The 15,036-nt window shown below is 46.0% G+C and overlaps 1 protein-coding gene across 1 annotated transcript; it reads left to right on the plus strand.

Moving 5' to 3' along the window:
* The first annotated feature begins 198 nt into the window (after positions 1–198).
* Positions 199–14,561, plus strand: MED1 (mediator complex subunit 1). The gene is made up of 17 exons (XM_072885998.1): positions 199–427; positions 2,403–2,509; positions 3,351–3,429; positions 3,864–3,918; positions 4,047–4,179; positions 4,954–4,982; positions 5,358–5,429; positions 5,757–5,831; positions 6,402–6,475; positions 6,861–6,950; positions 7,703–7,814; positions 8,136–8,260; positions 8,478–8,596; positions 9,239–9,440; positions 9,641–9,736; positions 9,844–9,949; positions 10,795–14,561. The coding sequence occupies exons 1-17, from the start codon at positions 400–402 to the stop codon at positions 14,042–14,044; spliced, it is 4,752 nt and encodes a 1,583-aa protein (XP_072742099.1). The 5' UTR covers positions 199–399; the 3' UTR covers positions 14,045–14,561.
* Positions 14,562–15,036: the final 475 nt, after the last annotated feature.

Here is a 15,036-nt window from a genome sequence, read left to right on the forward strand (position 1 = left end):
CTCGGCTCGGCCCGGGCGGGCGGAGCGCGCTCACCGAAGCGCCGGGGCTGCCTACGGGTGGGGAACGCGCGGCGGCCCCGCGCCGCCGCCGCGGTTGAAGTGAGGGCGGGGGGGGTGGAGCCTGCCGCCACACGCCCCGCCCACCTCCGCGCGCGCGCGCGCGCACGCGCGTGCTCCCGCCCTCTCGCGAGAGACGCGGGCGTTCTCGCGAGAAGGCGGGAGCGCCGCGCGCCCGCAGCGCAGCCGCGGCCGTCGGGATGGCGGCGGCCGCCGCCGTGTGAGGCCGGAGCGCAGCGGCCCGGCCGCGGCTCTGCCCCCCAGCCCCGTCCCGCCCCGCTCCCGGCCCGACGCGACGCCGGAGCTGCGGCCCGCCGCGGGCCGCCCGTTCCCGCCCGCGGCATGAAGGCGGCGCCGGGCGGCGCCGAGGGTGAGTGCCGCCGGGGGGGCGCGGCTGGCGCTGAGGCTTCCCGCCGGCCCTGTGAGGAGACGGCGGGCCCCGGCGTCTCCGAGGCGCTGGCGCGGTGGTCGGCGCGGCTCGGTGTCGGGCTGGGGCTGAGGTGTCTCCCCGAAAGGCGGCGGCGGGGCCGCGGCCCGGCGGGAGGGCGAGGATCCGGCGGCACCGTGCCGGGCTTTCTCCGGTGCCGTGACTCGCTGCCCCGGCCGGGGCTCTGGGTCTTCGGTGCTGGCTGCGGGGTGGTTCCATTTTTGAAGGAAATAAAGGCGAATATTCTTGTGAGGCTCTACCTTTGCTGAGATCTGACAGAACTCCCCCTGTCCGTGGGCTTAACGGGATCTTACCAATGTACACAAATACCGGGAGTGAGAGCGTAAAGTGGAGGGAGCCCGGCTCATTTCAGGTGTCAGCCAGAGGCCGTGGGCACAGACTGGAAGGCAGGAGGCTCCACCTGAGTATCAGGAAACACTTCTTCACTCTGAGGGTGCTCAAGTGCTGGCACAGGGTGCCCAGAGAGGTGGTGGAGTCTCTGTCCTTGGAGAGGTTCAAAAGCCGTCCGGACATGGCCCTGGACAACCTGCTGTAGGTGGCCCTGCTTGGGCAGAGGGGTTTGGACCGGGTGACCTCCAGAGGTCCCTTCCAACCTCATCCATTCTGTGATTCTAATGTAGCTGAGAGGTATAAAGCATCTGAAAGCATCTAGCAAACATTTATTTATTTCTTATGCTTGGATTTGAGGGTCAGCATTAGGTCTGTGAACTGTACATGCATCACTAATGAAAACAAACCCTTGAAATTTTGCAGGTGAGGGCTTACAGGGTTGCATGCCGTGGCAGTTAAAATGTCGTAGACGTCTGTTTGCCTTGGACCCGCTAGTGCCAATGACAGGGTTTATTTTGGCAGTGATGTCCGCTGGGATTTTTTTGACAAATGCAAGTGTAGAAAATGCTGTCTCTTAACAAAAAAAGACAAAATTATAGTACTCCTGAAATCTATGTTCTCTGTGTGCATGCGTCCAACTAGATAGTAGGGAAAAAAATGAACCCTTTCATCTTGGAACTTTTTTAGCTAAGCTGTCCAACACTAGTTTTTTGCTTGGTCACTAGTCCTGTATCCCTTCTCTCATCAGGGAGATATTATTCATAACAGTGGAACTTTCTAAAATACACAGAAATGAGCTTGTAGAACCATGGGTAGTAGATGGGAGTCTGTGGGATATGAGAGGTGTTTTGTAAAGGCTGAGTAGGTTCTAGGTTGGTAGAGATCTGTGACCCCTCTGGTCGTCCACCGCTTCATTATGTCACAGTGTACGGAGCCGTGCCCTGGCTCTAGAACAGCACCGAGGAGACACCAGCCCTCGGGTTTCAAGCGAGCGTGAGGTAGGAGTGTGTCTGATCAGAGAATTTGTGACAACTGGCAATCAGACCGACTTGGTTGAGGTTTTTGGTGATGGAAGGGTCTGCAGAGATCTTCACTGTACAGGAAGTTGGAAGAGAGAACAGTGAAGGGGAATCCAGGAAACGAAGCTTAACCTCACTTCTTTAACACAATGTTTTCTACACTCTCCGTTTCCTGTCCTGGGGAAGCTTCCTCTTTAGACCATGCTATTGTATCTTCAAACAGTGCCCTGATATATTCCTGTCATGCCAGAACTTAACATGATGGGGCCACGTCACTCAGAGTCCGTGCAGAATAGGAGCTGGGCTTTTCCCAACAGGCCCATAGGCATTTTATGGTCCTTTAGGTTTTGATAGCTTGTGTTATATCCTTAACATTTCCTTAACCTTAAGGTCTAGGTCACAGGGATAAATCAGCAGTAAATAAGTTTTTTGAAATCATGTTTAGCTTAAAGGTGGAAAGTATTTTCATTACAACTGCCAAACTGTTTTATTTGTAAAACTGCAAATATTGTCTCATTCTCTCTTCTGAATATTCCCCTGTCTTACAGAAACGGAGAAGCTGAATAAGATGAGTACCCTCTTAGAAAGACTTCACGCAAAGTACAACCAAAACAGACCTTGGACAGAAACCATGAAGCTAGTCCGTCAAGTCATGGTGAGAATTGTTGGGCTCTGAGCAGGAGGGTTTCTGAATTTCTTTAGCAATAATTCTGTTGTTGGTTTGTTAGATCTCTTCAAAGTGCTTTACATTTCGATCAAGCCTTGACTTCCTCCTGGGCCAGCATGGTTGAGGCGTGCCAGTTCTCACACCCCACAGTGTGCAGGGGAGGGAGTGATGCCCGTACCCTTTCTATCTGGCGTGCCTTTGCCTTCCCTAATTACAGCCTCCCCCTCTACAGCCTAATTGACATGGGGCAGCTGTCAGCTCAGTGCCAGGAAAAGGCTCAAACTTGTGGTTTCAGCCAGTGCCGAGAGGCCCAAACCATTCCGCCACTCGCTGTTTCAGGATGTTGTGTTTTGTAAAGCAATTTGCTCCCCGTTCCGTGATACTCAAAACTCGGTGTTGGCTTAGTCAAACATGGGTTTGAAATGTTTGTCTCTGGATGGGGGGAAGGAGGAGCAGGAGGCAGGGGAGAGCTACATCAAAGGCTTCTGCATATATTGTGGTGTTAAAAGTTTGCCTGTCTCGTTATTTCTCTGTTGTCTCTTATATAACTCTGAGCTTATACCTATTAAAAAGTTGCTACAGTCTGTTCTTCCAGATGAGCAAGTTGCTTAAAAGAAAATAAATCAATTCCAGGTCTGCCGTTGCTACCTGCTTCCAAAATGGATACTCTTCTCCTACAGGAATCAAAACGAGGATGTAATTTTGGAATGAAATCTAATCTGCTTTTAATTACCTAAATAAACCTCACTTGACTGATCAAAAGTTGCGATAATTCCCTCTTACTGAGTGATACAAAACAAGGACGTTTTTCTTCTTTTTTCTGACTAAGGAAAAGCGAGTTGTGATGAACTCTGGGGGGCACCAACATCTGGTGAGCTGTTTGGAGACGTTGCAGAAGGCATTAAAAGGTTGGTACGTTCTGTGCGTGCACTTTACAAACTGCTTAACAGTGATGTGCTATGGAAATACTCCAGATCATAAAAGCAAGCAAGGTTGTTGCTAGCACATTTCACTGTGTTCCTAGTGCATGCGTGCTCACGTTTACATAAGCATGCTTATCTCAACGCCAGTCAGTACCAGTCAAGTTTGCCTGTATTAGTTTTATACTCAGTGCCCATACCTGAATTGCACTTGCGGAAGAAAATCCATTCTCTCTTTGCAGTTCTGAGAACATTTGGTTTTCTCTATGCAAATTGTTCTGCCTGCATTTTGAGTACAGATAACGTATATAGTTGCACCTGTGAAGGTGTGAGCAGACATGGGAGGGAGTAACTAGTTGAGATCGGTTTTAATGCTGATTCCTGGGGTTCACTAAGCCTTGTTTTTTGCTCTCTCCATCTAGTATCTTCTCTGCCTGCCATGACAGATCGCTTAGAGTCTATAGCTAGACAAAATGGGTAGGTCTGCTCCTTTATTTTACGGCAAAGGCTTTCCCTGTTTATCTCTGCACATCGTAATCTCACTGCTGGTTTGATTGGTTTTTGTGTGCATCTCATAGCAATTTTTGTTTTGTTTTGTATGTAAGCCTTGGATCTCACCTTAGTGCAAACGGCACTGAATGTTACATCACTTCAGACATGTTCTATGTGGAAGTCCAGTTAGATCCTACAGGGCTGCTGTGTGATGTCAAGGTGGCTCACCATGGAGAAAACCCCGTGGTATGTATTACTGACAAAGAGGAGGGTAATACCTTTGTGGTCTTGGAACTGCCACTTTGGCTCCCTTTTGTTTGAGCAGAGGAAATGGATTATATTTATTGTTCTGCTAGACCTAGCGTTACAGCTTTGCTGCTTATTCTGGTGGAAAGTAAAAGCCTCCATGGAGTAGCGTGTTATTGTGGGTTAATCTGATCGATGCAGTGTACGTGTGCAAGGACCCTTTTACTGATGGTCTCTCTTTTTCTCTGAGCGGTTTTGTAACTGGCAAAATTATTTGAGGAAGTTATTGCTGTGTTTCTGAGAATTTTGTTTCTGGAGGAAGGGTAGGGAAATTAATCTTATGAAACTTAGATCTGTGAATGGAAAGTACTAAAACGTGGAATGCTGAAAGAAAGTGGCTTTACTTCCCTTCTGCACGTATATGAGAGTTGGAACTTGCTATTTACTTTGGCCTAGCCGCTCTTCTGAAAACAGACCATTTTTAATATCTCTATATAAGATCATAGGTTTTCAACCTAAGGCTTCACAATTTTAAAAGTTTATTTCAAATCAGTTGTTTAAGAGGAAATAGTATTGCTTGAATTTTTCCCAGAGGGGGTTGACGAGCAGAACTAGAACCAGAGTAATTGTGTAGTTGTGAGCATTGTGTTGCTTCTCATGAAAAGCTGATGCTCAGAAATTTTACTGTCCTAATATTTTACAGCTGCTGTGCTGCACAAAGACTGAAATTGCTGCACTCGACATTGATATCGTTGTATGTTCTTTCCTTTTCAGAGTTGTCCAGAATTGGTGCAACATCTGAGGTGAGCAACAGGAGTTGTTTGTTGCATTTTCTGACAGGCTTCTCTTTGAAGTAGTGATCTGATGCTATTTTATGTCTGGAAACGCAAAATGTTTCATAACTGTTCCTTCCCAGAAGGTCTGTCTACTTCTCCAGGGGATTTTCTGGCTTTGGTTCAGATACTTCTGATTCTGACTGCTGTGCATGGTATCTTGGAAGCCACAGCACAACATTCATCAGAATCGTTAAAGCTGGATCATTTAAAGATCATGTTTTGTAGCTTTCATGTAGCAAAAGTCTTTTCTTAAGTGACTTAGTATCTGTATTAAGAGAACTTTTTAAAACCAAACCTTATCTGCTACGAATACATGTTACTTTTTCTCCCTCTTCCTTTCAGAGAGAAAAATTTTGATGAATTTTCTAAGCATCTAAGGGGGCTTGTGAACCTGTATAAGTTGCCAGGAGACAAGTAAGTCTAGAATATGTATTATATTTATTTACAACCACATATATAAAATTAAACAAATCTACAAGCTTTTCGTTCTGTGCTTAAATTGTCATTGTGTGTGATCCTACTGTGTGATCCTACTACTTCATCACCGTGGCTTGCATGTGCGCACAGTGGGTACGGAGGATTTAATGTGGAGTGGGAATGCAGAATGAAAAGTTACAATTTGTAAATGCTCGATCTGATGGCAAGTACTGCAGCCTGTCAGCCAGCAGTTCTGTGAGTTGGATTTCATTGCACAGTTCCTTTCAATTTTTCTTATATTTGTTTTTTTCTTTTTCCCCCCAGCAAACTTAAAACTAAAATGTACTTAGCTCTGCAGTCCTTAGAGCTGGATCTCTCAAAAATGGCAGGGATGTATTGGTAAGGATGTCTATATGGTTTGTTGGTTTTTGTCGTTGGTTTGTTTTTTCTTAATAACGCTGCATCATGTTGGCTGATTCTGATCATGCCAAGTGCTGTGTATCCAGGAACTGTCCCGTCAGTGCCTGTATAGGCTGACATTATTGCTAAGAAGTACAATGCAGAGGCTATAGAAGGCCTGTGGTAGCAGGGGAATTTTTTATATGTATAATGCTCAGAGCTTTCCGAGCAATTCCTTTTTCACTGCAGAATTCAATTGAAAGAAAGTCTAAAAGGCAAAAAAAAAAAGTTTGTAACTAGATGGATCGGTGGTAACGTGTTTTACAGCAAGAAATTGAGAAACATTTGACCATCTTTCACTGCTGTAGATTCAGTGGATAAACCACCCATGCTGTAGGGAGTAAAGTAGCTTTTGTTTTGCCTATAACAGTGTGAAGTTTAAGATCGCTACCTCTGTGTGACTGAGAAGTGTGTATATTGAGCTGAAATCTTAGACTGCCATCAGCACGTGAATTTTGGCTTCAGGTATGACCCTGGCTTGTTACAGACCTGTGATTGCCTCTCTTGCAGGCAAGCCACCAATGCAAATCCCCTCGACAAGATTCTTCATGGCAGTGTTGGCTATCTCACCCCCAGGAGTGGAGGTATCTTTGATTAACACTTAAAAAAGAAAAGAATAAAAATTACTTTGTTCAGGGTCCCCTTTATGGACATTAGGTTTTCACATTAACTGATGGCAGTAATGGAAAATGCTAATCAAAGTAAAAGAGGGACAAGGTGATTGAGTATTTGTAAGTCCCCTGTGATCCAGAAAGCCAGCTTTTCTTTACAAAGCCACACACGGTAATTTTATGGCAGATGGCCATGTCTGTGTCTTTAACAGCAGAGAACGACTCTTTCAAGATGCACTAGCAGCTCTACGCAGCGTGTGCTGTGTTACAGTGCAAATAGTGTGTGGTGACAGGGGTTGATAACGATCGGGTTAACTTGTATCGTCAGGATGCCTGTTCAAAAGCTTCTCTCCCACAGGTCTCCTGATGAATCTCAAGTATTATGTCTCGCCCTATGATTTATTTGAAGATGGCACTGGAGCCCCCGTTATTTTACATGAGAACAATGGTAGGTCAGCTTTAGAAGCTAGTGTGGACTACTACTGCTTGAAGGAGAGCAGAAAGCAGAATTCCAACAGTCTAGCTCCCCTCTGCTGTCTCCCTGTAATACAGGAAAATCATAGGTTGACTTGCAGAGGACACGGGTTTGATAAGCCCATGTGTAAATGCTGGTGCAGTTGACCATCTTCTTGAACCTTGCGGCTATTCTGGAGTTTGATCTGGGCTGCTACCAAGGGTGATGGGGTGACAGTCTGCAGACAGAGCCTTTTTCCTTAGGGTGAATTTAATTGTTAATGTGGGATTTATTTTTTTGTGGGAATACTTGTGTCTCTGCCATCTTACTGGAAAATTATTTTTTATGCATGTCTCTCTGCAGCATTTTTTATATCTGTCTCTCGCTAAAATGACAAAAGCAAGCGCCAATTAAAACTGAGGCTGGTCTCGGGAAAGAAGAGGGTGAAATTGTCCAAAATCATTATTTGTTTTGCTTTGTAAAGAGCATGTTACAAACTTGCAAATGTATTTGGAATCTATTTTAAGCTTTATGCAACTGGTCTACCTTGCAAAAGAAAAATAGAGCATTAGGTAGCATAACTAGTTTGGCTGTAGTCCATTTAGTGATAAAGGTGAACGCTGAAAACTGTGCCTTGTGGAGGAAGTAAGGTATTTCCATCATAGTGATATTTAATTCATAAAGCTTGCATTGGGTTTTTTTCATCAGCTTATGTCGTCGTTTTTTTTTCTTGCCTCTTCTTGCAGTTCCTCGGTCTTTGGGTATGAACGTGTCAGTGACAGTTGAGGGAACCATGGCTATGTACAAACTTCCAATTGCACCACTGATTATGGGTTCGCATCCCGTTGACAGCAAAGGGTAAGCAAAGGACATGTCTGCCAGGCCTTTCTCCGCAGCCTTGTTTAGATGCAAATTCAACATTCAGTCCTCTGTTGAAGTCAGAGTGGGGAGATGACTGCATGATGTCATAGTTTTATATAAAGCACTTATGTGCTGTCTTTAAGCCAAGAAATGTATTTCAGGCATGTAACGTGCTTTTAAGGAGAGCCTTAATTTTTAGGAAGGTATGACAGTCTGCTTGTATTTGAGCAAACAGTAAATTGGATGTCTGGCGCTCATAGCAGAAGCCAGAGTCATGCCCTGCATCTAATAAGATCTTGTATTAACCCAATATTTCAGAACTCCGTCTTTCTCGTCAATCACCAGTGCCAACAGTGTGGATTTACCAGCTTGTTTCTTCCTGAAATTCCCACGTCCCATTCCAGTGTCTCGAGCTTTCATTCAGAAACTTCAAGGCTGCACAGGTGGGTTGCAGATCTGTCAGACAGATACTCCCTAGGTTTTTATTAATAAACTGCTGCTAATTTTTAACGTGTGCCAGAAAAGTTTGCTCAAGGTTTTGGGCTCTGTTTTCAGTAAAACCTGGATGGGTTTCCTTTACTGGATGGTAACGCCTTCTCTGGCCCGCCATCTCTTTCTGGCTCCCAGGTGCTATCATTCTGTGCCGTCTTGTTCCCTCAGGTATTCCATTGTTTGACACACCACCAACGTTTGTACCCTTGTATGAGTTGATCACACAGTTTGAATTATCGAAGGAGGCTGATCCTCTACCTTTAAACCACAACATGCGCTTCTATGCAGTAAGTATGTTGTTACAACCAGGGCGTTATACTTGTAGATGAGCAGTTTGGGGTTTTTCATCTCTTTCCAGGTATCTTTCAAGTAGGATAAAAGAAATTGGTACAGCATTTATTCATAGGCAAAACCCATGCTATGCAAGCATTAGAATTCCAATACAGACATGACTGCAGTAATTAGGAAAATTAGGTAATGAAAAATCCATTGCTGTTGAAGTGCAGCTGCAGGAATGACAGCAGAGGTATGGGACTGAGCCTTCCCAGATTCCGTCCCTTCCTCTTGTTCGGGCTGTAATGTGTGGCTGAATGAATCGCATCACTTTGGGAGAAATCCTAGTTCTTAAATTTTTCAGTGACGGATCTCCTGTTAACTTCAGAGGATTTCTCTTTTCCTCAGAAGGGATGCCATACCGTATGAAACTTTTAGTGGGGACAGTGAATACAGTTCGGTAGTACTACTTCTGAGGAGCTGGAGTCATGTTTTGCTTGTTCAGATTGGAAGGAAAGTGTCCTCATGGTTTGTCATTTTCAGCCAGAAAGGTGGCTTGGCGTCACTTGGATCTGGGGCCTGCTCTTTCCTTCCTAGATGTCTGTTATTGCCTTGTACCCAGCAGTAGTTGGAGTAAAGTAGAAATTGTTTGTCAGGCTCTTCCAGGACAGCAGCACTGTTACTTTCTGAACAAAGATGCTCCTCTCCCAGATGGAAGAAGCCTTCAAGGAACTCTGATTAGTAAAATCGCCTTCCAGCACCCCGGACGGGTTCCTCTCATCCTCAATTTGATCAGACATCAGGTGGCGTACAACACACTGATTGGCAGCTGTGTCAAGCGAACAGTTTTAAAAGAAGGTGGGTATCGCATCAAGTGCAATATAATGTGTGGATAATAAGAAACCCTGGGTAATTTTCCCAGGTGTAGGAATAAGAAATGAGGCCTATGCTGCTTTCCTTTTTTTTTTTTTTTTTTTTCCCTTCTGTAGAGGGTATTGAGCTGGTGCCTCTGGTTCATCTCCTGTGTTCCCTAACTTAACAGTTCCCATGTCTTTCAGATTCTCCTGGGATCCTGCAGTTTGAAGTTTGTCCTCTCTCTGACTCCTGTTTCAGTGTATCCTTTCAGCATCCTGTGAATGACTCCCTAGTGTGTGGTAAGTGGACTCAGTAAAATCATGAGTGTGCTTACGGGAAGGATGGCAGGGTTTTCTTCCACTGTAACCAGGATTTTGATCTCTTCCAAATGCCTTCTCTCTTTTAGTGGTAATGGATGTGCAAGACTCTACTCACGTGAACTGCAAGCTGTACAAAGGGCTGTCCGATGCTCTTATCTGTACAGATGATTTCATTGCCAAAGTTGTTCAAAGGTAAGCTGGATTTTTTTTGTGCCACCATGCGCTCCGAATCATATAGATGAACTCTGTGTCTATCTCATATTGATCCTAGCAGTTTTGGAGCCGTTCTGTCTGTGGGTGAGTTTTGGTAGCGGTTGTTTGGAAGAGAGGAAAGCTTGGAGCCCTATTGAAAATTCCATTCTGGTTGCTGAACCATAGGTACTTATTTTTAGGTGCGTGTCTGAGGTGCCTACCTATTTATGCCTTCTCCTGTAGTTGGTTGCTTTCTAAGTCCTGTAAAATGTGGAAGTTTGTCATTTACACTGGCCTTTTATCAAGGTTCCTCCACCCCAGCCACCATTTGGAACACAGCAGAATGTTAACAGTGCGTGACACAGACCTTTTCGGGGAGAATAGCTATTTTTCCTTTCAGAACATTATAGGCTTGTTGTCCTTGCGTAGAATGTGGCATTATTATTGATTTCTACAGGGTTGCAAGAAATTAGGTTTGCCAAGCTTAGACAAAGGTTTTCTGGCAGAATCAGAGTAACAACCCAGATTGCGTCCTGTGCTTTAACTACAAGATCATGATCTGTTGGCTATTAGTTATTAGAGTTAATTGATGGATTAATTCTCCCTTTGTGATTGCAAGGCAGTGCCTAAAGGCACAGTTGTCTCGTGGCTAGATAAGTGTGATGGGATAAGTGTAAATACAAGCAGGACAGCAGGGGCGTTTACAGTGCCTGGACCTGTTGCTCTCTTGTGCCCAAGAGCCTTACTGCTTGCTTTACGTCTGATGAAGTTGTTAAAACCCCTTCAGTGAACGTTGCTGTAGGGCAGCAAAATGCACGCTAAACTCTTTGTCTTGTGTCTTGCAGATGCATGTCCATTCCTGTCACCATGAGAGCAATTCGTAGAAAAGCAGAAACGATTCAAGCAGACACACCAGCCTTGTCCCTCATTGCAGAGACAGTAGAAGATATGGTGAAGAAAAATCTTCCCCCAGCCAGCAGCCCAGGGTATGGCATGACCACAGGCAGCAACCCAATGAGTGGTACCACTACCCCAACAAACACTTTTCCTGGGGGGCCCATCACTACTTTGTTTAACATGAGCATAAGCATGAAAGAGAGGCATGACTCGGTGGGCCATGGGGAGGACTTCAGCAAAGTGTCTCAGAACCCTATTCTCACTAGTTTGTTGCAGATCACAGGGAATGTGGGGTCTACCATTGGCTCAAGTCCAACCCCTCCCCATCACACACCACCACCAGTATCCTCACCAGCAAGCAACACCAAGAACCACCCCATGCTCATGAACCTTCTTAAAGAGAATCCCCCTCAGGATTTCTCCACTCTGTATGGGAGCAGCCCTCTCGAAAGGCAGAACTCTTCCTCTGGCTCCCCCAGAATGGAAATGGGCCCTGGGGGGAATAAGCAAAAGAAAAAAAAATCCCGCATGCCGGCCGACAAGCCCAAGCATCAGACTGAGGATGATTTCCAGAGAGAGCTCTTTTCAATGGATGTTGACTCCCAGAATCCCATTTTTGATGTCAACATGACTGCAGATACCCTGGACACCCCTCATATTACTCCAGCACCCAGCCAATGCAGCACTCCTCCTACTACATACCCACAGCCTATACCTCACTCGCAGCCCAGTATTCAGAGAATGGTTCGACTTTCTAGTTCGGACAGCATTGGAGCCGATGTTACTGATATCCTTTCGGATATAGCAGAGGAGGCTTCCAAGCTACCCACCACTAATGAGGACTGTCCGCCCATTGGTACTCCAGTGAGAGACTCTTCTAGTTCAGGACATTCACAAAGTGCCCTCTTTGACCCAGATGTTTTTCAGACGAACAATAGTGAGAACCCATACACAGATCCAGCAGACCTGATAGCAGACGCTGCTGTGAGCCCCAACAGCGATTCTTCAAACCATTTTTTTCCAGATGGAGTAGATTTCAATCCTGACTTGCTGAACAGTCAGAGTCAAAGTGGCTTTGGGGAGGAGTACTTTGATGAGAGTAGTCAGAGTGGAGACACTGATGATTTCAAGGGCTATGCATCCCAGGCTCTAACTACTTTGGGGGTGCAAGTCTTGGGGGCTGATGGGGGGGAAAATAAATTTAAGGGGAGCAATCAGTCCGATACGGTAGATTTTAGTATTATTGCAGCTGCGAGCAAAGCACTGGGGTCGTCTGACATCATGGAGCATCACAGTGGAGGTCAGAGCCCCTTACTGAATACAGGGGATTTAGGAAAAGAGAAGTCTCAGAAACGGGTAAAGGAAGGCAATGGTTCTGGAAGTAACATGGCAGGTCCTGGGATAGATGGGAAGCCAGGGAAGCGCAGCCGGACACCATCCAGTGATGGTAAAAGTAAAGAGAAACTTCCAAAGCGGAAAAAGCAGGAGACAGATGGGAAATCTCCATCTCACAGTTCATCAAACAGGCCTTTCACGCCACCAGCAAGCACGGGTGGGTCCAAATCTCCTGGGAGTTCAGGCAGATCTCAGACTCCTCCTGGTGTAGCTACTCCTCCTATTCCAAAAATAACCATTCAGATCCCAAAAGGAACAGTGACTGTTGGCAAACCGTCTTCACATGGCCAGTATACAAGTAGTGGCTCTGTCACCTCCTCCAGCAGCAAAAGCCATCATAGCCATTCTTCCTCCTCCTCCTCTTCTTCCTCCTCTTCAACCTCAGGCAAAATTAAAAGCAGCAAATCAGAAGGGTCTTCTGGCTCAAAGATGAGCAGCAGCCTCTACTCAAGCCAAGGCGGCTCAAGTTCAGGGCAGTCCAAAAGCTCAGCTCAGTCGGTGGGAAAGCCTGGATCCTCCCCCATCACCAAACATGGCCTCAGCAGCGGTTCTGGAAGTACCAAGATGAAGCCTCAAGGAAAGCCATCATCACTTATGAACCCTTCCATGAGTAAACCAAACATCTCTCCATCTCATTCTAGACCCTCAGGAGGTTCTGACAAGCTTGCTTCTCCCATGAAACCTGTCCCAGGTACTCCCCCGTCATCTAAAGCAAAGTCACCTATCAGTTCAGGTTCTGGAGGCTCCCATATGTCTGGGACCGGATCAAGCTCAAGTATGAAATCGTCTTCAGGAATGGGATCCTCTGGGTCTATGTCACAGAAGCCGCCTCCTTCATCGAATTCTTCGACGGCATCTTCATCTTCCTTTTCATCTAGTGGGTCTTCCATGTCTTCATCTCAAAACCAGCATGGAAGTTCCAAAGGCAAGTCACCAAGCAGAAACAAGAAGCCATCTCTGACTGCAGTCATAGACAAACTTAAACATGGGGTTGTCACTAGCGGGCCTGGTGGAGATGACCCAATGGATGGACAAATGGGGCCAAGTTCCAATTCCTCAAGCCATACTATGTCCTCCAAACACAATATGTCTGGAGGTGAGTTCCAGGGCAAACGTGAGAAGAGTGACAAAGAGAAATCTAAAGTCTCTGTTTCTGGAGGATCTGTTGACTCTTCCAAGAAGACTTCAGATTCCAAAAACGTTGGAAGCACTGGAGTGGCCAAAATTATCATCAGCAAACACGATGGTGGTTCCCCTAGCATTAAAGCCAAAGTAACTTTGCAGAAACCTGGGGAAGGAGGGGGGGATAGCCTCAGGCCTCAGATGGCTTCTTCCAAAAGCTATGGGTCCCCTCTAATCAGTGGATCTACTCCAAAACATGAACGCTGCTCTCCCAGCCACAGTAAGTCACCAGCATACACTCCCCAAAACATAGACAGTGAGAGTGAGTCAGGCTCTTCCATAGCAGAGAAATCCTATCAGAACAGCCCCAGCTCTGACGATGGCATTAGGCCTTTGCCTGAATATAGCTCAGAAAAGCACAAGAAGCACAAAAAAGAGAAGAAAAAAGTGAAAGACAAAGACCGGGACAGAGATCGGGATCGAGATAAGGACAGAGACAAGAAGAAATCTCACAGCATGAAGCCAGAGAGCTGGTCTAAGTCCCCAATTTCGGCTGACCAGTCTCTCTCCATGACGAGCAGTGCTATCCTTTCGGCTGAGCGACCGTCCCGGGCTAGCCCCGAGTTTTTGATCGGGGAAGAAGATGACGATCTCATGGATGTTGCTCTAATTGGCAATTAATTTTCTTAGCGTCTTTAAAAGATGAGCTGTATGCCGGACCTGCGGGTTCTAGAGATTGAAGGAAAGGAACTGTTCATTGCAAACCTGCCACGCTGATTTTTACAGGGTGTGTTTGAAGATGAAAAAAAAGTATTTCCAAGGATCTCCAAAGTCCAAACAGAAAGTGTGAGTGCCAGCAGCTTGTGCGGCAAGCTGGGTTCCTGACTGTGGCCTTCATCCTGCGGACACTTACACTCATTCTTAATTTATAAGTATTAATAGCCCCATTAGAGTTAATGGGTATAAAGCTAAGAGTGTGTGTAAGCATGGGAGCAGCCCCCAAAGTGGTGCAAACAGAAACATAGGCTATTCTGGGAGAGTCCGAGTTCCTCTGCCCCTCTTCCCATTCAGAATAAGTTGCTTTTGGTTTTAGGAAGTTTTAAACTCATTCTTTTAGGGCGTGTTTTAGGGTTGGGTTTTATTCTTCTTTAAAAGGGTGGTCGGAAGGGAAAAAAAAAAAGTTTTTTAATTTATTTTATTTTTGTGGCATTTCTTCATTCAATGCCTGGTTCAGGGCGGTGCCGAGGACCTTCATCTTCCTCTGGTGAGCTGCTCTGCAGAATCGGGCACGGTGTTCTGACGGCTATCAGGATTTTATTCCAGGTCATGGTGATGAAGGATTGCTGTCTTATGTTTGCCTTCCCTTTCATTTTAGCTATTTATTTACGTCCATATCTGAATGCCTTGTGCTGCTTGTTTTTATGCAATCTCCGTTGTAATCGTATGATGCGGAGCCCAAAGGGACTTGGGAGTTTGGGTGGAGCCCGTGGATTTGGGCAGCTCTGCGCCGAGCTGTAGCTTTGGTGAAGCTGGTGAAATTCTGGCACGTGTTGGAGCGAATCTAAACGGAAAAGGGACTCCGCTGTCTTCGTCTGAGCGTTGCTTCCTTGCACGCCCAGCAAACAGAGCTTCCCCAGGATCCCCTGATGCTGCATCTGCGAAGCCATGGACTG

The sequence above is a fragment of the Ciconia boyciana genome, chromosome 22 (assembly GCF_034638445.1).
Source record: "Ciconia boyciana chromosome 22, ASM3463844v1, whole genome shotgun sequence".
Lineage (NCBI taxonomy): Eukaryota > Metazoa > Chordata > Aves > Ciconiiformes > Ciconiidae > Ciconia > Ciconia boyciana.

Bases quoted from the DNA above. Each gene is read 5' to 3' on its own strand.
- MED1 (XM_072885998.1), top strand. From the start codon at position 400: ATGAAGGCGGCGCCGGGCGGCGCCGAGG. The intron at 3,919-4,046 runs GTAGGTCTGCTC...TTTGTATGTAAG, and splicing joins TCTATAGCTAGACAAAATGG to CCTTGGATCTCACCTTAGTG. The intron at 9,441-9,640 runs GTGGGTATCGCA...CATGTCTTTCAG, and splicing joins GCGAACAGTTTTAAAAGAAG to ATTCTCCTGGGATCCTGCAG.